The 27,464-nt window shown below is 37.3% G+C and overlaps 1 protein-coding gene across 50 annotated transcripts in view; it reads left to right on the forward strand.

Moving 5' to 3' along the window:
* CLASP2 (cytoplasmic linker associated protein 2) overlaps positions 1 to 27,241 on the forward strand; it is a 185,388-nt gene extending 158,147 nt beyond the window's left edge. For all 50 annotated transcript variants that reach the window (XM_081823428.1, XM_081823471.1, XM_081823437.1 and 47 more), the window contains 9 exons: positions 2,617 to 2,760; positions 3,954 to 4,060; positions 5,437 to 5,590; positions 8,905 to 9,133; positions 16,507 to 16,700; positions 17,221 to 17,349; positions 20,024 to 20,230; positions 21,782 to 21,898; positions 25,502 to 27,241. In XM_081823428.1, the coding sequence (XP_081679554.1) occupies positions 2,617 to 2,760; positions 3,954 to 4,060; positions 5,437 to 5,590; positions 8,905 to 9,133; positions 16,507 to 16,700; positions 17,221 to 17,349; positions 20,024 to 20,230; positions 21,782 to 21,898; positions 25,502 to 25,588 (1,368 nt within the window). In that variant the 3' untranslated portion in view covers positions 25,589 to 27,241. The remainder of the gene's footprint in view (positions 1 to 2,616; positions 2,761 to 3,953; positions 4,061 to 5,436; positions 5,591 to 8,904; positions 9,134 to 16,506; positions 16,701 to 17,220; positions 17,350 to 20,023; positions 20,231 to 21,781; positions 21,899 to 25,501) is intronic.
* Positions 27,242 to 27,464: the final 223 nt, after the last annotated feature.

The raw sequence follows: 27,464 nt of genomic DNA on the forward strand, positions 1-27,464 counted from the left end.
GACCCTCCCCCCTCTCATGTGCTCTCTCTCATTCTCAAATAAATAAATAAAAAATCTTTAAAAAAAACAAAAACAAACTGAAGGTTACCAGAGGGGAGATTGGTCGGGGGATGGGTTAAATAGGTGATGGGGATTAAGGAGTGCACTTTTTTTTTTTTTTAAGATTTTATTTATTTATTTGAGAGACAGAGAGCATGAGAGGGAGGAGGGTCAGAGGGAGAAGCAGACTCCCTGCCGAGCAGGTAGCCTGATGCGGGACTCGATCCCGGGACTCCAGGATCATGACCTGAGCCGAAGGCAGTCGCTTAACCAACTGAGCCACCCAGGCGCCCCGGAGTGCACTTTTGATGAACACCGGGTGATGTATGGAATTGTTGAATTACTGTCTTGTATACCTGAAAGTAATAACATTGACACCGTATGTTAACTAACTAGAATTAAAATAAAAGCTTAAGAAAAAAGAAATGGAATACAGTATTCTAATGAAGACCTGATTTATGTTGTGAAATAAGTAAATAAATGAATAAATAAAAATGCATCTAGTAAAGCAAATATGACACTAAAATATAAACTAACAAAAATGAAGGACTTTATCAGAATATACTAAAAATACTGCATTTTAAATCATACAACTTAAACCCACAACTTAACCCAGAAATAGACATATAGATCAATAGAACACAAAGGATCAGAGGATCAGAAACAGTTTGGTTTATATAGGAAGTTAATTCATGATAAGGGTGTCACTTCATGAGGGAAGGATATATGCATTGGAAAATGGTTTCAGAACAGTTGGCCTCTCTACCTCTGCAGGGAAAGAAAGCTGAGTTTCCTACACCAAAATAAAGCCTAGATGGAATAAAGTATACCTTAACAATCATTAATTCATTTGCTTAGAGTAACTTGAGGCAGTTTCAGTGTTGTTCCAAAAACACAGGATCATAAAGTTTTGTTTCAAAATACAAATAGTTTTTTGTTGTTTTTTTTTAAGATTTTATTTCAGAGAGAATGCTTGTGCGAGGGGGAGGAGGGGCAGAGAGAGAAAGAGAAGGCGGAGAATCTCAAGCAAACTCCCTGCTGAGTGTGGAGCCTGACACAAGGCTCTGTCTCACAGTACTTGAGGTCATGACCTGAACCAAAATGAAGAATCAGGCACTTAACTGACTTAGCCACCCAGGCGCCCCCCAAATAGAAGTAGTTTTATTTAAGTACTAATAACATGTTCGAGGATATACTTACACAATGTATATTGGGCTTATATTATAGCTGTTGTTTTATTATATTTTTCTTATTTTTTTTCCTGTTTATTATATTTTTCCTTCAGCGGTATATGATCGCCCTCTCCCAATTTCTTCATGTATAGAGTTACATCATCTTTCAAGGCTGTGTTGTATAGTGTGCCATTGCTCCAATGTAACATAATTTAACCATTCCCCTAGTATTTTATATTCAGGTATCATAAACATAGAACACTTAGGTTTTCATAGAATGGGATCTGAAAAGGTCCAGGACAAGATACGCATATTTTCATCTGAGTCATGATTGTGAACTATTTGGATTTCTTCCTCCTCTCAGTTAAGTTTCTATGGTAATCTGAATTTCAAAGTTTGGCTTTCAGTAGTTCTGTTGATTACATTAAAAGAAGAAAGTAAATTTATAAGTTTTCTTAACTGATCTGAGTAAGCTTTGTTTTGTTCCCATTTCCACCAAAACATTATTTTCCATTTATATAAAATGAATAGTAAAGTATTAAGTTGCTCTGAATGGACTTTGTATAGCTTAGGGGGATATACAGGTTTCCCCCACTATCTGAAAGTAGAATGTTCCTATGAAATCTTTCATATGCCAAAATGGTGTAAAGCAAGGAAGCAATTCCATTAATTCATATGGAAAAACTTCTCAGACTTCCCAGACCCAAAAACATAGCATCTTTTAGGCTTTTCTGATACCTCAGGATGCATCTTGCTAACAGACGCACAAAATAAATCAAGATAAAGCACAGATGCTTACATACAGAGTTCAACAATACTATGGTGGCTTGATGCTGAGTGTAGTTCCTGGGGAAGGAGCTTGGTGGTACCATTCTCACTGCTCAGAGTGAGTGCTGCCTTTATAAAGGCTCACTGCAAAACAAATGCTGAATACTATTTTTGCTTTTTGCCTTAAATGTAAAAGTGAAGAACTTCTTTGTTTTTCTTTTGGTACTGTTGTAGGTCTTTCATAAAAGCAGAGTGGTGTAGTGTGAACTTTTGAAAGGTGTAGGATACCTGTACTTGTATATTTCCATCCATCTGTCTTCTTGTAATCATTTATGAGGAAAACTGAAGAAGTAGCATATATTGGTAGAATAACCCCAGAAACCAGTTAACTTTTGCCATTGAGTGCTAGATTGTATTTGTGACATTCTTTATATTCCCTTCTTACCTTCAAAAAATAAATGGCAGGCCAATAATTTTCTTACTCTCCCAACAAAGAAATTTGGAAGCATATAAGGACATCTTTTTCTGTGGGAAAGATGGCCTAATGCTATTGAACGGAATTGTTGAGTGAAGAAAATTGTCTCCTTTGAGTAACCAAAATATACATCTCTACTTATTCTATGTCTTTGTTTTCTAGGCAGCACAGTCAGTGCTGATTTCCTTATTTGAACTCAATACCCCAGAGTTTACAATGTTATTAGGAGCTTTACCAAAAACTTTTCAGGATGGTGCTACAAAGCTTCTTCATAATCACCTACGAAACACTGGAAATGGAACCCAGGTATCTTTCAGTTATTTTCTTGACTGTTATGTGATGTGATGGTTTCAACAGCAATTGCTTTCTTTTACATGAAGTAAACTTTTGATCCAAGTGTATAATTTTTACATCTGTATTAGGCAACATCTCCTAAGCAGTATTAAATACAGTTCTGGAAAGAACATAGTCCTTAGGCTTGTCATGTTTATGTTGTAATTTGTTATACATTCGGTTGGTGGTGAACGATGGCCAGGGTATGAACAAGGAAAGCAAACCAGTCCTTATTTGAGGACTAGAAGGGATGATTTGGTTAACAATAAGATCCTAAGAAGGTAGGGCTTTAAAAGAAGATGTGTTCACAGGTTTGTGGGTCCATAGTTGCTTGAATACAGAATTTTGTTTTGGGGAGGTAAGGTCTGAATAAATGAAACATTACAGTGTTATATGTACCTAAATGGCAAGAATCATTTACATAATATGCCTAAAAAATTAAACTTAAGTTTTAAAAAGACGTATTTGATCATGTATAAAGAAAAATTAGATGCACTTATGGCAGGCTTAATGTAAAGTCTGAGGGTTAAAAACAATCTAGAACAATTTCTTGGGACTAAAGTTGGTTATCTTTTTAAAAGGAGAGGGATTGTTTATATCTTAAGAGGTAGGCAAAATAATAATAACAAATTTTACTTTGCGAAAATCATTTATAAAGCAAACTCAAGGAGGAATAAAATTTGAATATTAGTAATGGTTGGAGGAAGGAAATTGGCTTAGAATGAGAGGCTAATTTAAAATTGTCAGTTTGAGGGGAGTATCTGGCTGGCTCAGTCTGTAGAGCATGCGACTCTCAATCTCAGGGTCATGAGTTCAAGCCCCATGTAGGGCAGGGAGCCTACTTAAAAAATAATTTTTTTAATTTAAAAATTAATTAATTAAAATAGTTTGGGATCCTGTTGAATCTGTGAGAAGGAAGATGTTGATAATATTTGAGAGCAGGAAGTGGGTGAAGAAAACAAAAAAGACTAAAGAGGTAGATTTCTGAATGGGGAGAAAGTTTTTCCCTATCGAAAGCAAAGATAAGTACCTGATTATTTAAAATACTGACCTACAAATATGGCTCTTTCATATTGTTCAACTTCTTGATTGCATGGCTTCCTTAAGAGCCTTTTAGTTGAACTTAACCTGTCGTATGTTAATATTTACTTGACTCCCCCAATCAGGGTTCCATGGGGAGTCCTTTGACGAGACCAACACCACGTTCGCCAGCCAACTGGTCCAGTCCTCTTACTTCTCCTACCAATACATCACAGAATACTTTATCTCCAAGGTAATAAAAGGGTTATTTTCCATCATGGCTTGTGTTTGCCGATTCCCATTCTTAGACAACAGACACTAATATAATTCCACCTGATTTCCGCTTGACTTGAAAGGTCTTGTTGACACATAGAAACTTAGCAGATTCAAAAAACTTTAAGTATATTCCAAAACTAACCCTTTAAATGAAAATAATGCATAGGATATCTAATTTTTATGTAAGTGAAAAGAAAACTTACACAGCTTTTGTAAATTAGTGCTTGAAGCATTAAATGGAGTAGTTATGTTTCTCAGATATGCTTATAGACAAAATCAAAAATAGAGAAGAAAAAAGAAGGAAAGGCTAAATATAAAATGGCATTATGTCTGTGTCTTTAGGAAAGAATGTGACTGTGAGATTGGTCCTTAATCTAAAATATAAGCTGTGTAGAATTTTCACACACTTATGCAGTTCAAGCATTGGCTGTATTTAAGATGAAGTTCTTAATATTTTTTCCCTTTTGCTGGCCTTTTAAAAAATCATTTGCATAGTAGTCCATATTTACTAACATAGTTATTAACTTGATTTTATTAGCCATATATCATGGCATGCTTCATCATATTTATTACAATTTATAGGATACTTCATCAGCATCTAAGGAAGAAAAATACATTGCAAACTTAACATCTAGGTTATTATTCCTTGTGACACACGTAACAATTTGATGGCTAAATTCCAGCTTCAGTTGAGTTTTAGAATTTGATTATAGAAGTAATGTCAGTAACATATATGTTCAGTGTTAAAACTTCTCTTCCTTCCTATAAATTTGTGTAAAATACATTTATCTTCTCTTTCAGCTGTACCATTATTGTCAGTTAATCACAGGAGTTAGCAAACTTTCTGTAAAGGGCCATATGGTAAATATTTCAGGCCTTGTGGGCCATGCAGTCTTTGTTACCTCTACTCAGTTTTGCTGTTACAGTGTGGAAAATAGCTGTAGCAGATACCTGAATAAATAAGTGTTGCTGGTTCCAATACGATTTAATTTATAGACACTGAAATAAGAATTTTATATGATTTTCATTGGAAAAGTGTTAGGAAATGTTATTTTGACTTTTCTCTCAACCATTTAAAAAGTAAACATTTTTAGATTTCAGAGGTCATGGTTTGCTGACCCCTGGTTAATCGGAACATTTTTGAAGGTGACAGACAAACCGGGTGTTAAGGGCTATGCATTTAGAGTCATTGTAAGCTGCCCTTGGGGGGTGGACAAGGGGACATATACCTTAACCATTTAAAGTTGTCAGGTTTTGTTTTGTTTTGCTAATTATGTTTTGGGGATCCTACATAATCTCAAATGTGTTTGTGTTTTAAAACTATACATAAATAATTAGTTGTCTTTTTCATAGTGCATTTGATTATGACACAGAAAATATGAACTCTGAAGATATTTATAGCTCTCTTAGAGGTGTCACTGAAGCAATTCAGAATTTCAGCTTCCGTAGTCAAGAAGATATGAATGAGCCATTGAAAAGGGATTCTAAAAAAGATGATAGTGATTCCGTGAGTATTTGAATATTCTTACATTGCAGGCTTTTCCATTAAGAGGTGTTTTTTTTTTTAAAGATTTTATTTATTTATTTGCGAGAGAGAGAATGAGAGAGAGCGAGTACATGAGAGGGGGGAGGGTCAGAGGGAGAAGCAGACTCCCTGCCGAGCAGGGAGCCCAATGCGGGACTCGATCCAGGGACTCCAGGATCATGACCTGAGCCGAAGGCAGTCGCTTAACCAACTGAGCCACCCAGGCGCCCAAGAGGTGTTTTTTTTTAAGATTTATTTATTTATTTGAGAGAGTAAGCTCAAGCAGGGCGGGGGGAGGGCAGTGGGAGAGGGAGAGATTCTTAAGCAGGCTTCATGTCCAGCAGGGAGCCTGACGCAGGGCTCAATCCCATGACCCTGTGATTGTGACCTGAGCTGAAATCAAGAGTCATTCAACTGACTGAGCCACCCAGGTGCCCCTCATTAAGAGATCTTTGTTGGATTTTTTTTTTTTTTAACTTTGCTTTCTGTCATTTTTCAGATGTAACTTTTTAAGGGATCAGTCACTCTGCAAGCATTCACTGAGTATCTACACACGCCAGGCACTGTTCTGGGTCTTGGATTTAACAAGGCAAAGTTGCTGCCTTCAAGTTCCTTATAAATTTTCAGATAGAGATGAGTACTATTGAATTTTATGTTAGAACACAAAGTAAATCTATTTTAGATTATTTGGTCAGGGAAGACCTCTCCCAGTCAGTGGCATTTGCTTTGAGAATAAATAAAGCCATACAAGATCTAGGAGAGAATAATTCCATAAAAGAAGTGGCAAGTGCAAAGACATTTAGATGGGAACAAGTTTTGCATAGTTGGGAACTGTGACGAAAGGCAGTGTTGTTGGGCTGTTGTGAAAGAGTTGGGGGGTGGCACATGGGCCAGATCACATGAGTCTTATAAGACTAAATACATTTAGGTATTTATTTTCCCATTAAGTGTAGTGATAGAGATTTGCATCATCAGTTTGTAGGGCTCCAGTTGAGAATGTTATGACCCATTGGTGAATATTGTTTAGTTTGTTGCTTCTGCCATCATACAAAGAGTAGTTGTTTTGGGTCGGGGAGGGGGAAAAAAGAGTAGTTGTTTTGTACACTGCTGCTGAAGACTTTGCTCAAAACAAGCCATCCCATTTCCTACGGAATCTGTGGTTCCTCAGTGTTTGCAGAATTGTAGAACTCTGCAGTGCTTCAGCACGTCTCTAAAGGGCTCCCTCCTCTGCCTTCCTGACTGCTTTCCTGCTGTCGTTTTTCTCCCAATGCCTATCTGGCAGATGGTCCTACTAAACTGGATGCCAAAAACCAGCTTACCACTCAGATTTGAGGTTCCCCACCCCAAAAGCTACATGAAGTAGCAATAACAGTTTAGTAATACAAATCACTGCTTGAGACTTTTTTTTTCCTCAGAGATAGCAGGATACAGTGTGGGGAGCTCAAACAGTGGATTCTGGCAGAAGTGAGTTTAAATTTCAGTTCCTGGCAGTTATTAACTAATCATATATTTTCACTTCTAAGCCTCAATATCTTCATTAAGAAAATAAGGATATTACTGCCTACCTTAAAAGTTACTGTAAGTGTAATAAATTATATGACTCATTAGCTACATCCAGCTGCTTGTTTGAACTTCTCATCTTTTCCCCTAGAGCTCCTCTTTTCTGTTTCAGTTGATAGCAGCACAAGTTGCTCAGCCAAAAACCTTGGACCAAGGAGTTGTCCTTGTCGCCTCTCTTTCTGTCATCCTCCATACTCTGTCAGGAAATCTGTTGGTTCTGTTTTCAGAATATATCCAAAATCCATCCACTTCCCATCCCTGCTATTCTGGCTTGAAACATCATCATCAATTCTCTCACCTGGGTTATTAAAATAGGCACCTAACTGGCCTTCTTGATTGTGCCCATTGGCCTCCTGTCGTCCGTTCTCACTCCTTGACTTATAACTCCATAGGAGGTCCGAATAAAAGCCAAAGTCTACACAATAGGCTTTTCCCCCTGTTACCCCTCTGGTCTCATCTACTTTCCTCTGCTCCAACCACACTGGCCCCCTTGCTATTCCTTGAACTCCCTGGGCATGCTCTTGCCTCAGGGCCTTTGTCTTGGCTATTCACTCTGTCTGAGACATCCTTCCTCCAGATAGCTCGATGGCTGATTTCCTCACTTCCTTCAAGTCTTTGTTCAAATGGCTTACTCTGACCCTAATCTAATCTGCACCCTCCTTCCTCCCACCACAGTACTCATGATCCCTTTAATCCTGCACTGCCTCCCATACACTAATCACCTTTTACCATACCGTATACTTTACTCATTCATTATGTTTGTAAATATCTGTCCCCCCACTAGAATGTAAACTCCATGAAAGTGGACATCATTCTCTCTTTTGTTCACTAATATAGCCCCACTGCCAGGAACAATGCCTGGCATGCAGTAGGAGCACAGTACATATTTGAACAATATTTGTAAAGCACCTAAGTAATGGCTTAACACATAGTTGCTGTGAGTAGACAGTGACGGTGGTGATATTGATGGTAGTAATGATTTTCATACTAGTATTAGTATCAGTGTTAGTATTGATGTTTTGGTAAGTATGTTAATGCATTCAAACTTCATCAGGCATCTTTTCAAAAGTTATAGTCCTTGAGGCCATTTTTTTAAAAAAAAACTTTATTCTCTTGTACTTTGTTGACATGTTGTCATTGTGTAATTTACTACCTTAATAATGGACTCTGGCAGCTTTTAGTTCTGTGTTGCTAATGAAAGTCCTTTTATATCTTTAACTGGCATAGAGAAGCTTTTGGTAATCCCACTGAATATTGTTTGGTCAAGCCATTAGCAAGGGAACTATAGGAATCATTAGAAACAGCATTCTTTTATGATTTTTATTTGCCCTCACAGCTGTGGGGGGGTTTTTTACATCTTTAAATTTTGACATTTTAAATAAGTTTTAACTTATGTTGATTTCATTACTTAATTTTTTTCAGCTGTTTATTACCTTTTTTAAAATAGACTTTGAAGCAGTAGAGAAACATCTTTAGAATTTCAAAGAGATACTTAAAAATGAATTAATCTGTAGGATGCCTGGGTGCCTCAGTCGGTTTAGGCATCTGACTCTTGATTTCAGCTCAGGTCATGATCTCAGGGTCGGGTCGTGAAGTTGAACCCCTTCTCTCTCTCTCTCTTTCCCTCTGTCCCTACCCCCACTTTCTCATAAATTAAATTTAAATAAATAAATAAATAAATAAATGTTTTTTGAAAAATGAATTAATTTGCTATGCCTTCTCCTCCCTATTAATAGATCTGTGGTGGTCCAGGGATGCCTGACCCAAGAGCAGGAGGTGATGCTACTGACTCAAGCCAAACAGCCCTTGATAATAAAGCTTCATTGCTCCATTCAATGCCTGCTCACTCCTCTCCTCGCGCTCGAGACTATAATCCATATAACTACTCAGATAGCATCAGTCCCTTCAATAAGTCTGCCCTCAAGGAAGCCATGTTTGATGATGATGCCGACCAGTTTCCTGATGGTAGGTTCTGGGTCATATTTTGTGTTTTAGAGGACTGGTAATGAATGAAACAAAAGAAATACACGTGCTCTTTTATTATAACTCCCGAAGAAGTAAGGAGCTTTGGGATGGGAATGTTTCTCCCATCTTTTAGGAGCTTATTTCTAGTGGTTTGATAGTTTTCTACCCCAGAATGAGAAACAGGGTAATCCTGAGATCATCCTCAAAATCAGGAAAACCTTACTGACTACCCAGAAACAACTGAAATCAATTGTAGCTTATAAATTTAGTTTATCTCTAGACACAATTCAGTCATTAATTTTTATACCAGCATGACAAAACCCTTTGAAGAACTACCCATTCTTCATAATAGCCCTTTAATAAAGTGTGAAATCATAAACTCTAGTAAGATGCATTCAAGACCAAATGAGAGGTAAGCTACCATTAGAATTTGGAGCCAGCTTGGGACTAGCTCTACACTTTCAGTGGCTTATACCAAGGGTGTGGGACTAGCTCTTACACTCACAGTGGCTCGGAACAAGGGCATAGGACTAAGTTCTAACACTTACTAAGCTGTCCAGCCTGATATTTGTTTGACTGTCCAGAGTGTCACATCTGAAAGAGGGTGGAGATGTGCTACCTACCTGCCCTTCCAATTACAGTACGCAGTTAGGTTCACATAAAATGTATAAAGACTGATATAAAACATTGCAAATGGTTTAGGTATTTTTAATAAGGAATTACATTTATTCTCTACAAATTACATAATTCATTAATTTTTTTTATTGAAGACTCAAGTAATATAAAGTAATAGATAACTATGTGGGTAAATTTGAAAGTACCCCCCTTACCAGTCTCATGATACTATACTTAGGTAGTTTTTTGTTTTCCTTTTTTCCCCCAGTATTGCTGTCAGTGAACATATTTCTGCATAAACTTTTATGCACATACATAAGTAATTTACTCTAAGAGATTCCTAGAGATAGAATTGCTCGATTAAGAGATAATGTAAGTTGAAATTTTTAGAGTTACTACCCAATTACCAACTCAAAACACTTGGCCAGTTTAGGTAGTGCTGATTTCCTCACCAGCACAGAATGTTCAGACTTTTTAAAATTTTGACATCCATCACCATGATGGATATAAAATAGTCCATCCTAATGAGCATTTCCTTAATTATTAGGAAGACTGAGAAGTTAGATATCAGAAATATTTTTTTAATTTTTGTAATTTGGTAAGTGGAAAAATCTCTTCATTTTTATTTCTTTGATTACCAGTAAGGTTGACGAATCATGTTTTTACCAATATGTCATTTTAAGAGTCTTAATATATCACAGTTACCACAAAGGCAAAATTATGACTACTTGCCAAACTAAGTCTGAATTACATAAGAATCTATAAAATTGCCAAAATGATTCACTTTGGTGTGTTTTGATTTTTCACAAGTGGTTAACTCTGTTACTGAGGTTTAGTCACAATAGCAGCAAAACAGGAGGGAATAAATTGGACCTAGCATGAGCGTGTCCTTTAAACCCTCCCTTGCTGCAGCAGCATGGTAAACTGAGACCTAGTTTTAGCAGCTTTAATTGTTCTTAAATTATTTATGTACAGAGGTCACACGCTGGCAGACCAAATTGGTTCCACTGACATTTCTTGCCTTGGCTGCAATATATATGTGTGTGTATATATATATATATATATATATTTTTTTTTTTTTTTAACAATCAAAAGCGTAAAAGATGGTACAACACAAAAACTTTTCCTTGAGCCATTTGAGGGTAAGCTGTCAAACTGATCACCCCAAATACTTTAGGATGTACTTTCCATAAACAAAGACATTCTCCCACATAACCACAATATACTCATCCAAATCAGGTAATTATCCTCAGTACATTAATAACCACCTGCCCATTAACCCCATTAGAGTTTTGTCAGTTGTCCCAGTGATACCTTCTAGCCAGAGGATCCACTTCAGAATCTCACATTGCATTCAATCATGTCTCTATTGTCTTCTTCAGTGTTCAGTCTTTCCTTTGTTCTTGTGACCGTGGCACTTTTGAAGGTCAGAGACCAATTATTTTGTAGCATTTCCCTCAATTTAGGTTTGTCTGATGTTTTCTCGTGATTGGATTCAGGTCATGTGCTCTTGGCATCAGTGTCCCAGAAGTGATAGTGCATTCTTCAGGTAATACACAATTTCACTTTGCCCTTTGGTGATATAAACTTTGGTCACTTGATTATGGTGGTGCTTACCAGGCTTCTCCACTGTGAAGTTACTCATTCTGTAATTAATAAGTCTTGTGGGGAGGTACTTTAAAAGTGTATTAAAATTTATTCATTTAAAAAGTTTCATTCACAAATTTCTAACTGTATGAACTCATGGTTTGCATTGTATTCAGTGGGTTATAATTTGTAATGATCATTTATTTTGATGCTCAAATTGTCTTTGATTTGACCTGTTCTTTTGACATGTCCCCATCCTTGCATGCTGGCATGACAAAATGTTGTCCTGTCCCTGCTTCAGTCCTGGAATCAATCATTTCTCCAAGGAGCGATCTTTGGTTTCATTTAATAGAAAATGGTCTTTAAAGGCTAGAGTCTGGGCATGAGGTGTACTCACTGCTAGTGGGATATCACTATTCCCAAGACCTCTCAGTGGCCAGAGCTAAGGAATGTGTGTGTGGTGTATGCATACACACACTGATTTACATCTGTTTATTTCTGTATCAAAAGCTATGAGTTTACTCCAATTCCAATTTAGCACCATAAGATTAATTCTAATTTCCTCCTTTTCCATATTGATAAAGCCCTTTTTTCTGACACTAAGAAACCTGGCTTTCATCATCCTTAATATCCTCCTGTATGCAGCCAGTTTTCGATCTCTGCCACTGTGCACTGACTTCCTATGGTCACAGTGAAGACCTGTGCTTGGAACACCATAAACTAATATTAATTTTCTTTGTTCTTATGACAGATATTAGCATGATTACAATTGTGATATTTCTGTTGCAGTGCTGAGAAAATATGGGATATTCTTTTCATTGGCAAACTTTGCCTCACCTTGCTGGGCTCTGCCACTCCACGTGGACACCCTCAACTTGCTTGGGCTCTGACAGGTCACACCTGGTCACCACTCCATGTGGACACCCTTCTTTCCCTGGCTGAGCTCTAAAATTCCATACTTTGCCACTCTCACGTGTGGAAGGAAGCCCTGCTTACTCTGCTCAGGAATCTGTGTCCCCAGGCCTAGTCATTTATAATTTTGATGATTGGAAAAATCTCTTCATTTATGAGGCTGAGGAATCGTGTTTTTACCAGCTGCTTATGTTACGAGAGTTAATATATCATAAAGCCAAAACTATGACAGCTTAGCAAGATTACCCACTTGGGGGACGCCTGGGTGGCTCCAGTCAGTTAAGCATCTGCCTTCGGCTCAGGTCATGATCCTGGCATCCTGGGATAGAGTCCTGAGTTGGGCTCCTTGCTCAGCAGGGAACCTGCTTCTCCCTCTGCCTGCCACTCCCCCTGCTTGTGGGTTCTCTCTCTCTCTGCACCAAATAAATAATTAAAATCTTTAAAAAAAAAAAAAAGATTGCCCACTTAATAACTGACTGATTCTCTTTTCCTTTACTAAAGATCTTATATTTTCCATTTGTTAAAGGAAGACATCTTTGGAAATTATGTAACTGAAATCCAAACTGGGTAGAATATTTTTGAACTTGAGAAAATTATTTCTTCGCAGCATAATACTTGATTGATTTCTGAAACATAAGACAGCCATTTTATGTTGAACACTCTCTGAAAATGGATAAGCCATTAGTTAAGCAAAATAGTAGTTGCTCTAAACTTCATATAGCAATTATTTATTGCTTATGTTCATTTTTAAATTTGAGATAGGGAAGACCTTGTTTGACATTATTTTATTGTGAACATTGCTAACGTCACCCATTCTTTTTAATTTTATTGACCGCCATTGCTCTTTTGATTTTCCTTCCATGTCTGCCCCAATGCAAAATTTCTCCTCCTTTTTTTGTTTTTAAAGTCCATAACTTTTGGCAGGAGATAATAATTTTGTTCAAGTCAGAATTTCCATAAAAAGAAATTGTTTTGAAATTCTGAGACTTATTTAGTATGTTATTCAGATGTTCCTATACACATTACAGACAGATAACACACATTAGTGATAAATTTTTCAAAATTAATGAGTCAGAAGAATTTAAAACTCCACTAATGTCCACATCTAATTACAATCTTTATAAAGTTTACCAGGGACTATAATATTCCAGAATAATACTGTTAGTGAGGATGGTTCTGTTATTCAAGAGAGACTTACATCAAAGTTTGCCAATGAAAAGAATATCCCATATTTTTTCAGCACTGCAACAGAAATATCACAATTGTAATCATGCTAATATCTGTCATAAGAACAAAGAAAATTAATATTAGTTTATGGTGTTCCAAGCACAGGTCTTCACTGTGACCATAGGAAGTCAGTGCTCTCTGCCCATTTTACTCATAAGAAAACTGAGCCTCCACAGTAATTAAGAATGTGCGTTTGTTACACAAAGTAAGAGGTACGGGTTTAGTGGGACTCCAGAGCCTTTCTTTTCGCATGACCAGGATGCCTCTCATGAGGAAATACAGTTGGTTACCTTTAGGTTTATCTCATTTGTATCATGTAAATCAGTTTTGTAACAAAATATTTGTTTTCTTTGGCAGAAATTATTTTCCTGTTAGTCATCTGTTCAGACCATTTTATGTCAAGTCATTTCTGATTATCTCCTAGAGTAATTACAAAGCCTATATTCATGGAGAAAAGAGCTGCATTCCTTTGAAAGCATTTTGTGTGTGTGTGAATTCCCTTTATTGAGCTGAAATAAAATACACTCTTACCAGAATGATCCTCTGACATCTGTGGAAGTCTGATGACATGACTTTGCAGGAGTGACTTTTGTGAGATTTATGGAGATGCATTTGTCCTGCCGCAGTAGCTGCTGTTAAAGCAGCAGTACTGTTCCAGTGTTGGTCTATATAATGAAATTATTTCTAAGACCGTTTTTATCCTCCAAGTTCAGATGTCATCTTTGAACACAAATTTCTTTTTTATGGTTTGTTCTGCATTTTACAGAGGTTCTTCCAAAACCCTAATTTGGTTTACCTTGGTGATCATTCTTACCAGACTATCTCTCATTTTGAAGTTCAGCAATCATATTCTGTGCTCTGTGTATGAGGTTGTTAGTGCTCTAATTGTAGTTCCATGAGCGTTGTCATAATAAACTTCCTTTTTAATAGTTAGTGAATGTTGTCACTACATTTTGGTTCAGTTTCCCTTCCCTATCGTCTGTTACTTTTACTCTAGTTGGATTCATCTATTCTTTTTTTATTTTTGGGGGGGGTGGTGGGGGAAAGGGCAAAGGCAGAGGGAGAGCTAATCTTAAGCAGGCTCTGTACCCAGCCCGGAGCCCAACATGGGGCTCAGTCTCACGACCCTGCTGTAATGACCTGAGCCAAAATCAAGAGTCAGACGCTTAACCGACTAACCCACCCAGGCGCCCCTGAACGCATCTATTCTAATGGTTCGGCTTGATTTCCTTTCCTCAGGTTTCCGAGTCCCCTTAAGTAAAATATAATTTTTCTTTCCCCTACTTGTAGGTGTGGGTTCCCCGCAACCTATAATGTCAGACCATTGGTATCTCTAGGTCAGTGGCTAACCAGCTGGCAGGATGAGGCACAATAGTTCATTTTTGGGAAGTGGGCTCTTTCCTCTTGAGCCTTTGCTTTTGTAGGCAACAGCTATCTCCCAGATGCTAGATCCACAAGCCTTCTCTGACCTATTAGGACCAGCATAAGTGGCAGCCCTTTCCTATGAAAGACCAGCATGTTCTTGCCAAGTGGACCTACAGCAGTATAGCTCCATGCCGTCAACTGTCTTCCCTGGAGATTCGGGAGAGGGAGTAACCCCAGGTGTAACTTCCAAGCTCAGGCACCATATTCTGTGGTTATTTTATTCCAGGGGAGTTAAGGAAAAGAGTCTATGGCACAAGCTCAGGCCACTGTCTGCCGAAGTCCCAGAAGGGCTGAATTTGTCATTTATTTTATCAACAAAAGAATTTAGGAAGAATTCTGGTATTTCGTAATGTTTTAATATGAGCTTTGGGATGTAACTGTCTTTCCTACAAAAATTATTCAAAGCACCATAAGTATCCTCTAACATTCATAAAATTCATGAGTTCATGATCATACTTTAAAAAAGAAAGCAAAAACAAATGAAAACTCTTTGATAATCATTACGCCCAACTCTCATCTCTGAATTTAAGGGAAAATATTAAGTATTTATTCTGCCTCTTCTATCAAACTATATTTCAGGATAATCAAAATAGCTCTAGTTGATAAAATTACTCTCTACAGAAGAATTCCAGCCCATTTTTAATTCCTAATAAAATAATTCATCAGTGGGTGAAGCCATTACTCAAAAGATTGGTTGGGGTGCCTGGGTTGCAGAGTCGGTTAAGCATCCAACTCTTGGTTTTTGCTCAGGTTGTGATCTCAGGGTCATAAGATCCAGCCCTGCATTGTGCTCAGCTGGAGTCTGCCTGATATTCTCTCTCCCTCTCCCTCTGCCCCTCCCCCCCACTCACATGCACCTACTCTTTCTCACTTACTCTCTCAAATAAATAAATCTTAAAAAAAGATTATTTTTAGGGGGGTAGTGCCTGAGTGGCTTAATCCATTGGATGTCTGACTCTTAATTCTGGCTCAGGTCATGATCTCCGGGTTGTGGGATCAAGCCCCACATCAGGCTCTGTGCTGGGCATGGAGCCTGCTTAGGATTCTTTCTCTCCCCCACCCCTTAACAGCTCCCCCACCCCGGCCAAGGGCACTCTCCCTCTCTTAAAAAAAAAAATTTTTTTTTTTTTAAAGTTTGATGGGGAACTTTACAATGGTGGGACCAAGTTGTCACCACTTAAATCCAGTGGTCATTATTAATATCACTAAAAATGGAGTACCCAAACATTGTGAGCCTCCTGGCACGACACCATAGAAATGCATACTGATGTATGTAAGGATTAAATGATCTATTTGCCATTTACTAGAAATATTTCAGGAAAAAAAGTGGGGAGGGACGAAGATGAAGTAAGAATGGTAAAATCTTGATAATTCTTAAATCTGGGTGAGGGCATATAGGGGTCCATTATATTTTTTCCTTATGTGAATTTTCATTATAAAAAGTTTTAAACTAGAATTGGTGTTTTCAAGATGACAAACTGGAAAAGAAAATTAGTCATTTTTTTTCTTAAAACTAACATTGTCTGTTTCGTAACATTATAAAGTTGTCATCCCCATACTTAGCTGACCTATAAAGTTACAGAATTAACATTATGTCCTCTTGCCAGATCTTTCCCTAGACCACTCTGACCTGGTCGCAGAGCTATTGAAGGAGCTGTCTAACCATAATGAACGTGTAGAAGAAAGAAAAATCGCCCTCTATGAACTCATGAAACTGACACAGGAAGAATCTTTCAGTGTTTGGGATGAACACTTCAAAACAATATTACTTCTATTGCTTGAAACCCTTGGGGATAAAGAGGTAAATGGCAGGATATATAAATAATAGCCTGTTTTTCCTGTCTTGGATTGCCTGTCCTTGCCTGTTAATCAAGAGCTACACAGATTTAGAAATTGGGAAAATCAGTCTCTTTTACTGCTTCTTCCTGTGTGAAATTTTCATTTTGAGTACTTTTTCTTCTAAACCAATAGGCTCAATGATTTTGAACAGTTGACAATGGGAAAAATGAAAGGTTGCTGGTAGTATTTTTATAGGAAAGTACAAGTTACTTGTTTTGCATATTTAAACTAGTTGTTCAGAAGTGTAATTTCTTTTCTCATAGGATATTGTTGGTTCTTGATCTCCTACAAGTATAAAAAGTGTGATTCAAGTTTTCAACTAGAGATGTGAAAACTTAATTATGTAATATACCATATACTTTGTACAGTTGTCCAGGACTTATCCCTGCCCCAATGTTAAGACCCTTAAGTTACAGAAATGGAAAATGTAGAAGATTGTCTATAACCCAAAATATTAAAAACATTAAAATATTTCTTCTTAGCCTACAATCAGGGCTTTGGCATTAAAGGTTTTAAGAGAAATCCTAAGGCATCAACCAGCCAGATTTAAAAACTATGCAGAACTGACTGTCATGAAAACATTGGAAGCACATAAAGATCCTCATAAGGAGGTAAGTTACCAGACCATTAAATTATTATTTTACTCTCAGTACTTCTAATATTATTGCATGAAACATATAAACATTGCTTAAAGAATACCCTTCAAGAGTATCGATCATTCAGTCAAATGAACACTTAACTTTGATGTTCCAGGTAATATATCTAATGAAGATGCAATCATATTTTTTTATTAAATGAATTATGGTGATATCATGGTCTTTCACCTAAAATAAGCCAGCTCTAGGACATAATCTTGATTTCGTTTTTTCCTTCTTAATTTGACTTGTAGTTTTCTAATTTAGAATTCACCAACTGTCACTGTCCACTTACCAATAAGAATTTTTGAAATAAGTAATGAAGACAAGAATCATTATTATTTTAAAGTGGTAAAGTGCCTATAGGAACTAGATGTCTGTTCAGAGTTTATTCAATAAAATAATGAGGACAGCTTTCCTGAAGGGAGTCCTGTAAATCTGTCTCATCTATCTGTCTTTTTATTTATAGTTGTGTAAAAAAAAATTAGACTTTTTAAGCTTTTATTTAAATTCCAGTTAGTTAACATACAATATTATATTAGGTTCAGGTGTACAATATAGTGATTCAACACCCAGTGCTCATCACAGCAAATGTACTCCTTCGTCCCATCACCTTTGTCACCCTTCCCCTCCCCCACCTCCCCTCTGGTGACCAGTTCTCTATACTTGAGGATCTGGTTCTTGGTTTGTCTCTCTCTCCTGTCTCACCTCTTTATAGTTGTAATATACCCATCACCATCAATTATGTTGATGCTATAACCCTGAGGATTTTTATTAAGTTTCAGAAATAATTAGAAAAGGAAATTTCAAATAGAGACTGCAGTTCTAAGAGAAAGCACCAGAGCAGTAGCATTAGGTGCCTCTGGTAGAACCAAGACATAAGCGAAAGAGGTCAAAAAAAGGAAAGTTAAAAAATAGCAGTGAGAGGGGCGCCTGGGTGGCTCAGTTGGTTAAGCGACTGCCTTCGGCTCGGGTCATGATCCTGGAGTCCCGGGATCGAGTCCCGCATCGGGCTCCCTGCTCGGCGGGGAGTCTGCTTCTCCCTCTGGACTTCCTCCCTCTCATGCTCTCTGTCTCTCATTCTCTCTCAAATAAATAAATAAAATCTTTAAAAAAAAAAAAAAATAGCAGTGAGACAAAATAGATCAAAACTAAATGTAAGAGCTGAAACTATAACTTTCAGGAGAAATAGGTGTAAATCTTTGTCATCTTGGATTAAGCAGTAGTTTCTTAGACATAACACCAAAAGCACAAGTAGCCAACAACAACAACAAAAACATAAATTGGACTTTATCAAAATTTAAAACTTTTGTGCTTCAGGATGCCCAGGTGGCTCAGTTGGTGGAGCATACGACTCTTGATCTCAAGGTTGTAAATTCAAGCCCCACATTGGGTGTAGAGATTACTTAAAAATAAAATCTTTTGAGGGCACCTGGGTGGCTCATTTGGTTAAGCATCCCACTCTTGGTTTCGGCTCAGGTCATGATCTCAGAGTCCTGAGACCATGCCCCGTGTTGGGCTCTGCACTCAGCTGGGAGTCAGTTTGAGATTCTGTCTCCCTCTTCCTCTGCTCCTCATGCTCGCTCTCTCGCTCTCTCAAATAAATAAATCTTTAAAAATATATATATAATAAAGGGGCACCTGGGTGGCTCAGTCATTAAGCGTCTGCCTTCGGCTTAGGGTCCTGAGATCGAGCCCCACATTGGGCTCTCTGCTCAGCGGGAAGCCTGCTTCTCCCTCTCATACTCCCCCTGTTTGTGTTCCCTCTCTTGCTGTCTCTCTCTCTGTGTCAAACAAATAAATCAAATCTTCAAAAATAAATATATATAATAAAATATTTTTTAAATAATAAAATAAATAAAAACTTTTATGCTTCAATGGCACCTGGCTGGGTCAGTCAGTAGATCATGAGACTCTTGATCTTGGGGTTATGAGTTCAAGCCCCACATTGGGCATAGAGTTTACTCAAAAAAAATAAAATAAAAATCAGTGTCACAAAGAATAATGTTTAAAAAAAGAAAACTTTGGTGCTTCAAGGGGCACTCTAAAGAAAGTGGAAAGAGAACCCACAGAATAGGAGAAAATTTTTGCAAATCATATGTCTGATAAGGTAATATACAAAGAACTCTTACAAGTCAACAACAAAAAGAGAAATAACCCAATTTAAAAATGGACAAAGGGTGGGGCGCCTGGGTGGTTCAGTCGGTTAAGCATCCAACTCTTGACTTAGCCTCAGGTCGTGATCTCAGGGTCATGAGATCTAGCCCCATGTTGGGCTCCATACTGAGTATAGAACCTCCTTAGGATTCTCTCTGCCCTTCTCTCCCAACCCCTCTCTCTCTGTCAAAAACAAACAAAAAAATAAAATAAAATAAAACCTGCATTAGCCAACATTAAGAGAACACAAAAGAAGGAATACTATCTGGAAGAAATATTTCTCCCTATATATCCATTCTGGCTTCAAAAGTTACTGACATTTTGCCAATGCTGTTTTATCTGTACCCTCACTTTTTGTGTGTGTGTGTTTACTGTAGTTTCAAAGCAAATTATAGATAACATGTTGTATTGCATATTTCATGAAGTTTGTACTTCTGGGACATATAACGTTTTAAAAATTTACTCCAGTTTAAACATTTCCTCTTTGTTTTAGGTGGTAAGATCTGCTGAGGAAGCTGCGTCAGTGCTAGCCACTTCAATCAGTCCAGAGCAGTGCATCAAAGTGCTTTGTCCTATCATCCAAACTGCAGATTACCCAATTAATCTGGCTGCAATCAAAATGCAAACAAAAGTGATAGAGAGAGTATCCAAGGAAACCCTTAACTTGCTTTTGCCGGAGATTATGCCAGGCCTAATACAGGTGAGAAACAAAACTCAGAGGAATAAATTATGATACATTTGGGATTCGGTTATTTTAGGCACTTTCTAGGCAACAGTAGTGGCATAACCAAGCCTTCCTGCTGTCTTGGATATTCAGAGCAAAGAAAGACTTTCCATAACTAGCTCTGTGTGTGTGTGTGTGTGTGTGTGTGTGTGTTAAATATATACATAACGTAAAACTTAACCATTTAGTCATTTTTAAGTATGCAGTTCAGTTGCATTAAAATACATTTATGATGTACAACCATTACAACTATCCAGCTCCAGAACATATTTCATCATCCCAAACAGAAACTCTGTACCCATTAATAATCCCCTATTCCCTCTTCCCGTAGCCCCTGGTAACTTCTATTCTACTTTTTCTCTTCTGCTTTATAGGTTCCTCATGTAAAAGGAATCACACAGTATTTGTTCTGTTTTGGCTGGCTTATTTAGCATAATGTTTTTAGGGTTCATCCATGTTATAGCATGTACTAGAATTTAATTCATTTTTTTATGGCTGAGTAATTTCCATTACTATGACTACCATAATTTGTTTATCCATTCATCTTTTGATGAATATCTGGGTTGTTACCCTTTTTTTAATAACATAAATACTGCATTGAACTTCCTTATATTTCCTTATATGTATATATCTAGAAGTAGAATTCCTAGGTACTGCCAGATTTCTCTCCAAAATGGTTATGCTAATTTACAGTCACAGATGTAATGTGGTTTTTTTCTATGCACACAAACCTTTCATCCACATAAACATTTAATGAGGTCATATTTTATAACATGCTTTGCTTAATCATAAATTGTTAACTTTTTCCATTCAATAAATTATATTCTATAATTAACATAATGACTGACTAATATTATGTAGTATGTATAATAAAACCCCTTCTGAAGAGAATTAATCATTAATTTCTTTGTGCATCTTTAGTATTATTTTTGACTCTGTTGTAAGCCTAATAGTGCTCACTAAATTGTGGGGTCCTTGAAGATAAGATCCAAATCTCTTCTTTGTACTTTGGTACAAAGAACAGAACATACGTAGTATGTGTATATCATACATATAGTGGGTACTGAATAAATTTTTGCCAGTTGAATAACTTAGAGTAATGGTAGGGATAGGACAGATGTTGAGCTTAATTCAGCCTGAATTATAGGAGTACCTTGACTGCCAGGCCCAGTTTTACTCTTTAGATTTTATTCAATAGTGAAGCGCTCTTGGGCTTCCTACAGCTGAATGCTTTAGCAGGGCTCATCTGCAGACTTTACAGAGCAGGTTGGCAAAGGGGCAGCTTTCCAGGCTAAATAAGGTAGAACCTGATAAGGAAAGCTAATAGTGGAGTGGAGGTGTGAAGGGGAAGTGGAGGGAGAGAAGGGCACGTTTCTGCCGGGAAAGGTAGGGAGGTTAACTTCAGTCAACAAAGCTTCCTCTCCCTGCTACGCCTACAAGCTCATCTCTGAGCCACATCTTCTGTCCATTTTGGAATGGTACTTTTTCAGATCCCGCAGGAGTGCTAACAAGGACTTTTCTCCCTAGGGTTATGATAATTCAGAGAGCAGTGTTCGGAAAGCTTGTGTCTTCTGCCTGGTGGCTGTTCATGCAGTAATTGGTGATGAACTAAAACCACATCTCAGTCAGCTCACTGGCAGTAAAGTAAGTAGTGATGCTTTGTTCTAAAGGTGGTGACTTTGGTACATTTTTCAGATTTAGTTCTTTGTTGTGTTAAAGGGTAAATTTGTTACTCAGCTTTGAACAAGTCAGGCCTTGAGCATCCAACTCATTTCTCCCACCTTTTGAATTTTAACTGTTTCTACTTTCACATTGTTCACTCAGGTGAGGTCAAGTAGGGTAGGCTGCTCTGAAAGAAATGCCTACAGCCAGTGGATTCCTTTCCCACCACCACACCCAAATCCTCACCCCCAAGGACTGTTTAAGAATAAATAGTGGCTGGGGCGCCTGGCTGGCTCAGTTGGTGGAGTGTGTGACATGTGTGACACTTGATCTCGGTTGTTGTGAGTTTGAGCTCCACAGTGGGTATAGAGATTACTTAAATACATAAGTACATAAATGAATATCCTTTTTTATTTTTTAAAGATTTTATTTATTTATTTGACGGAGAGAGACACAGCGAGAGAGGGAACACAAGCAGGGGGAATGGGAGAGGGAGAAGCAGGCTTCCCGCTGAGCAGGGAGCCCGACTCGGGGCTCGATCCCAAGACCCTGGGATCATGACCTGAGCCGAAGGCAGACACTTAACGACTGAGCCACCCAGGCGCCCCATGAATATACTTTTTTCAAAAAGAATAGTGGCTTTATATATTCATGGATTACTTTATATCTCCCAAAATGTGGAACACTTGAACATTTCTTTAATTTTCCCCTGTGAACTATGATAATCAAATATTTGCTGTCCTTAAGACTTAAAAAAAAAACAACCTCATTGGGTGGCCATAGTCATCCAATGAGATCCCATCCGTGAGAAGTTGATCATGTATTATTGTACTCTATGGAAATGTTCCCTCAGAATTCTTATGTTGAAATCCAATCCCAAATGTGATGGTATTAGGAGGTGGGCCTTTGGAAGGTTCTGCCTTCATGAATGGGATTAGCATCCTTATAAAAGAGACCCCTGAGATCCCTTGCCCTGTCTGCTATGTAAAGTTACGGCAATAAGACGGCTATCTGTGAACCAGAAAGCGGGATATCACCTGGATCTTGCACTATCCAGTCTCCAGAGCTGTGAAAAATAAATTTCTATTGTTTATGAGCCACTTAGTCCATGGTATTTTGTTACAGCGGCCTTGATGGAATAAGATGAAATGTTGATACTAATAATAAATGTAAATCTATTTACCCAAGAAACATTGGTCAAGCACTGTCTGTACATCAGACATTGTGCTCAACATTAAGACACTGATCCTGTTTTCCCAGGACTCACAGGAAGCCAAGAGCCCAGTAAAATGATGACAATCTTTATCCTTACAATTGTTTTCTACCTTTATGAAACGTTTGAGACAGAATAAAGGAACAAATGGCCAAACCTTAAAAAAAAAGACTTAAAAAAAAAATAGGGGTGCCTGGCTGGCTCAGTCAGAAGAGCATGAAACTCTTGATTTCGGGGTCGTGAGTTCGAGCCTCACATTGGGTGTAGAGATTACTTAAATATTAAATAAGCTTAAAAAAATGTTTTAAAGACATGGGGCGCCTGGGTGTCTCAGTTGGTTAAGCGACTGCCTTCAGCTCAGGTCATGATCCTGGAGTCCCAGGATCGAATCTTGCATTGGGCTCCCTGCTCAGCAGGGAGTCTGCTTCTCCCTCTAATCCTCCCCCCTCTCATGCATGCTCTCTCTCTCTCTCTCTCTCAAATAAATAAAATCTTTTAAAAAATAAAAATAAAGACTTAAAAAAGAGTCTTGCTTTCCTCATTTCTTTGATACTATCAAACATTGAAATTTATTCTACAAACTGAGGATAAACTATGATTGTTGAATTGTTGCTTATGAACCAGTTTGTGGGAAACACTCATCCTCATCTAAACAGTTTCCCAAACCCTTGCTGTTGTCATTACTATGATCAAATTTATTTTTAAAATAGCAAAAAGGTGGAGAAAATACCTATAAAGCTCAGGTATACACCTTACATTAAATACTTACGTGAGTTATAGATAGAGCAGTGGTTCTTAACCCTTTCTGAGTTACAAACCACTTTGAGATATGGGTAGTATCTCATCCCAAGAAAAATAAATAAATACAGAAAATTTTACACATAGTTTCAGATGATTCATTGAGTCCCTGAATCCCATGGACACCAGGTTAAAAACCCTTGAATCAATGAGTTAATGTTAAAAAAGCAAACTTTCAACAGCACAGTTCTCTTTTTCCTTTTTTTTTTTAAGATTTTATATAATTATTTGACAGTGAGCGAGCACAAGCAGGGGGAGTGGCAGACAGAGGGAGAAGCAGGCTCCCCGCTAAGCAGGGAGCCTGCCGTGGGGCTCAGTTCCACGACCCTGAGATCATGACCGGAGCCAAAGGTGCCAGACAGGCACCCCTCTTTTTTTTTTTAAGTAAACTCTACACCCAGCTTGAACTCAAGAGCCCCACATGCTCTACCAACTGAGCCAGCAAGGCGCCCCAACACAGTGGTTTTCAAAGAAAAAAATCTCAACTTTTATGATAAGCTCAGATTGTGTCCTGATAATCCAGAGATGTCTGTAGAAGAATTAAAATTAAGTACTTTGTCAAGACTCTTTTAACTCTAGGAAACTGAGGGCTGCTGGAGCTGAGGTTGGTGGGGGGATGGGGTTACTGGGTGATGGGCATTAAGGAGGGCACTTGAAGTAATGAGCACTGGGAGATGTATGCAACTGATGAATCACTAAATTCTACCCCTGAAACTAATAATACACTAGATGTTAATTAAATTGAATTTAAATAAAAATTTTTTTAAAAATTAAGTACTTTGTCAGAGTACTAGGCATATGAAGACCATAGGTAGGTTAAAAAATATTTGGAAATGACATTAGATGAAAAAAAGTAAAGCACAGAATTGTATATGCATTGATTAAAACTTTATAAAAGTATGATATCATCTAGCAAAGACTACAAATTGACACAGAGAAATCAAGAACATTCTTGGAGGGCAGTGTTATAATTGTTTAAGATCTTGGATCCTGGAACCCAAGTGCCTAATTTCCTATCCTGGCCCACTTCTTACCTACCCCTGTGACTTTAGGCAATGACTTGCATGTCCTTATATCTTGATTTCCTCATCTATAAAGTATTGTTGAGATAAAAAGAGATAGTGTAAGGTAGTTAGCTTATTATGTAGCACATGGTGCTCAAATGTTTATCCTTATTGTCTTAATGATGACTTCTTTTTTCTAAGTTTAAGTTTTACATGCTATCACTACAATATTTTTTGAAAAGGCATATTAGAATACTCAGTCATCAGGGGTACCTGGCTGGCTTAGCCTGGTAGAGCATGCAACTCTTGATCTCAGGGTCGTGAGTTCAAACCCCATGTTGGGTGTAGAGATTACTTAAATAAATGAATAAATAGAATACTCAGTTGTGAACAGACTTGAGACTTGAATTTTTTTTTTTTGGGGTAATTCTTAATTATCAACAATAACTTGGGTGTAACTTAGTCTAAAATCTCTCTTTTTAAATTCATACATGTATATAATTTTTTTAATGAGGATCTTACTATAATTTATAATTGGCTCAGTGACATACGTTTGGCTTGAATCTGCAGATGAAGCTACTGAATCTTTACATCAAACGTGCACAAACAGGTTCTGGAGGAGCTGATCCCACTACTGATGTTGCTGGACAAAGTTAGTGAAGCTGATTAAAGTGAACCATGGCCTCTCAAAGAAAGGACAGACAGACCACACCTCATCAATGAAAGGAAATTTTCAAACACATCTTTTGGAACTTACCATCTTTCCCAGTTTTAGTTTTTTGTTTTGTTTTGTATTTTCTGTAACAGAGGGCTATCCTCAGTCTGCATGTAACTTTTATGATAGTTATTCCAAATTCAAGAAGAAGCAGTATTAACATCAGTTGATCAGTACAAAGTAATTTTTAATCGAATTCATTTCACATGTTTGTACTTCTTTGTCTTCCCATTAACCTTTGCCAGTGTTATGATTGTATAAATTTTTTTAAATGCTGGTTAAAGAGGAATGCTTAAAGCTTTAAAAGTTTAACAGTCTAAAACATTTTTTTTTGCCTCTATTCAAATGCAGAATAATATTTTTATTGCTACTTGGAGTTTTGTTCCGTATCATGTCCTATGCTAGAAATACTGAAATGATGTGAAACAAAGCAGGACTAATTTGAACTACAGCTGGACTCTGTTGGTGTGATGGTGATACATGTCATTAGTTGCAATTTCTTTGGGGTGATCTGTAGTTTAAAACCAAGACCTCAGAGAAAGTGCTACAGAATCAGCCAGTTCTGTAACACTGATACTGCTTATTGGTTGTTGATCTTGCCATCTTTATTTAAAACCATGTCCCCTCTAAGATCCCTTAAGACAGCTGCACCAAATCATCTGCCTGTTGTTTTCTTGATACTTATTAAAATAGAAGGTTTTATTGCAGGGTTTTTGGTTTGTTTATCTTTGTTGTGAATGATGCTTATTTCGTATTTATTAATCTCAAATTCACTTATGAATAAACTTGGTAATGGAAAGAGACAAAAAAAAAAAATTAAGTGCATGTGTGTCCTTGACCGTCTTCTGTTTCTCATTTAATAAACAAACTTATTATTGAGACGTGGGAGTCAACCAGCACCTTTTCTTTAAATGGTGGGACCTGGTTTCCTTTTACCATGAAATTGTCTTACTTGAAAACATTGATCCTGATGAGAGAGAAGATGGTACAAGGCTATTATCTTTGTGTAATGGACTTAAATTCTCTACCTCTTCAGGGCTAATCCTTATAACTGAGCTGCTGCCTGTAGTATCTTTTGGGAAACTACTTCAAGGGTGATTTTCTGTTACATTTTAACAAATTTTTTTAATCACCTTTTGCTACACCTATTCTTTTCATGTGCAGCCAACTTTCAAAAATTACCAGTTTGGTGAAAGGCAAATTAGATCATTCGGAACCAGGATGCTAATGATTTCTCATCTTGACTTTTTTTAAAATCCTAACATGAAGTGAATTTGACTGGAAAGGCAAATAGCTATTAGGGAAGCAATTTGCTATTGTTACAGAGTTATCTGTACTTTCTTTGTTTAATTGAAAAAAATGTAGAAATGTATGTAAAGAATTTAAGACAAGAGTACTGGATGGATGATTTGTCATAGGCTTTTCCCTTCGTTTCTGTTCTAGCAGCAGGAAAATAGTTTCTCTATATCCCCTCCCCTTTACCTGTAACAATTTTGTTTTCTACTGTTAATTACATTGTGTATTTATAGTTCTATGCTTCCTGTTGTGCATATACTGGCAATAAAACTGTACATAACATTACTTGAAAAAATTAACAGTGTTTATCAGTTGTTTTTCTGTCTCACTCTGTGAAAAGTCACTTAGCTCCTAACTAGGTTTTTAAAAATATTTCAGAGGTCCTATATTAGTGCTATTCTCATGAATTTTATAAGTGCGTCTGAGGAAAACATTTATCAGGATTAGCCTCCACAGTCAGATGGCTGTATATGCATGTGTATGACAGCTTATCTTTTTTTTTTCCTAAGATTTTTATTTATT

This window comes from Leptonychotes weddellii, chromosome 1, assembly GCF_054177405.1.
Source record: "Leptonychotes weddellii isolate Sample4059 chromosome 1, ASM5417740v2, whole genome shotgun sequence".
NCBI lineage: Eukaryota > Metazoa > Chordata > Mammalia > Carnivora > Phocidae > Leptonychotes > Leptonychotes weddellii.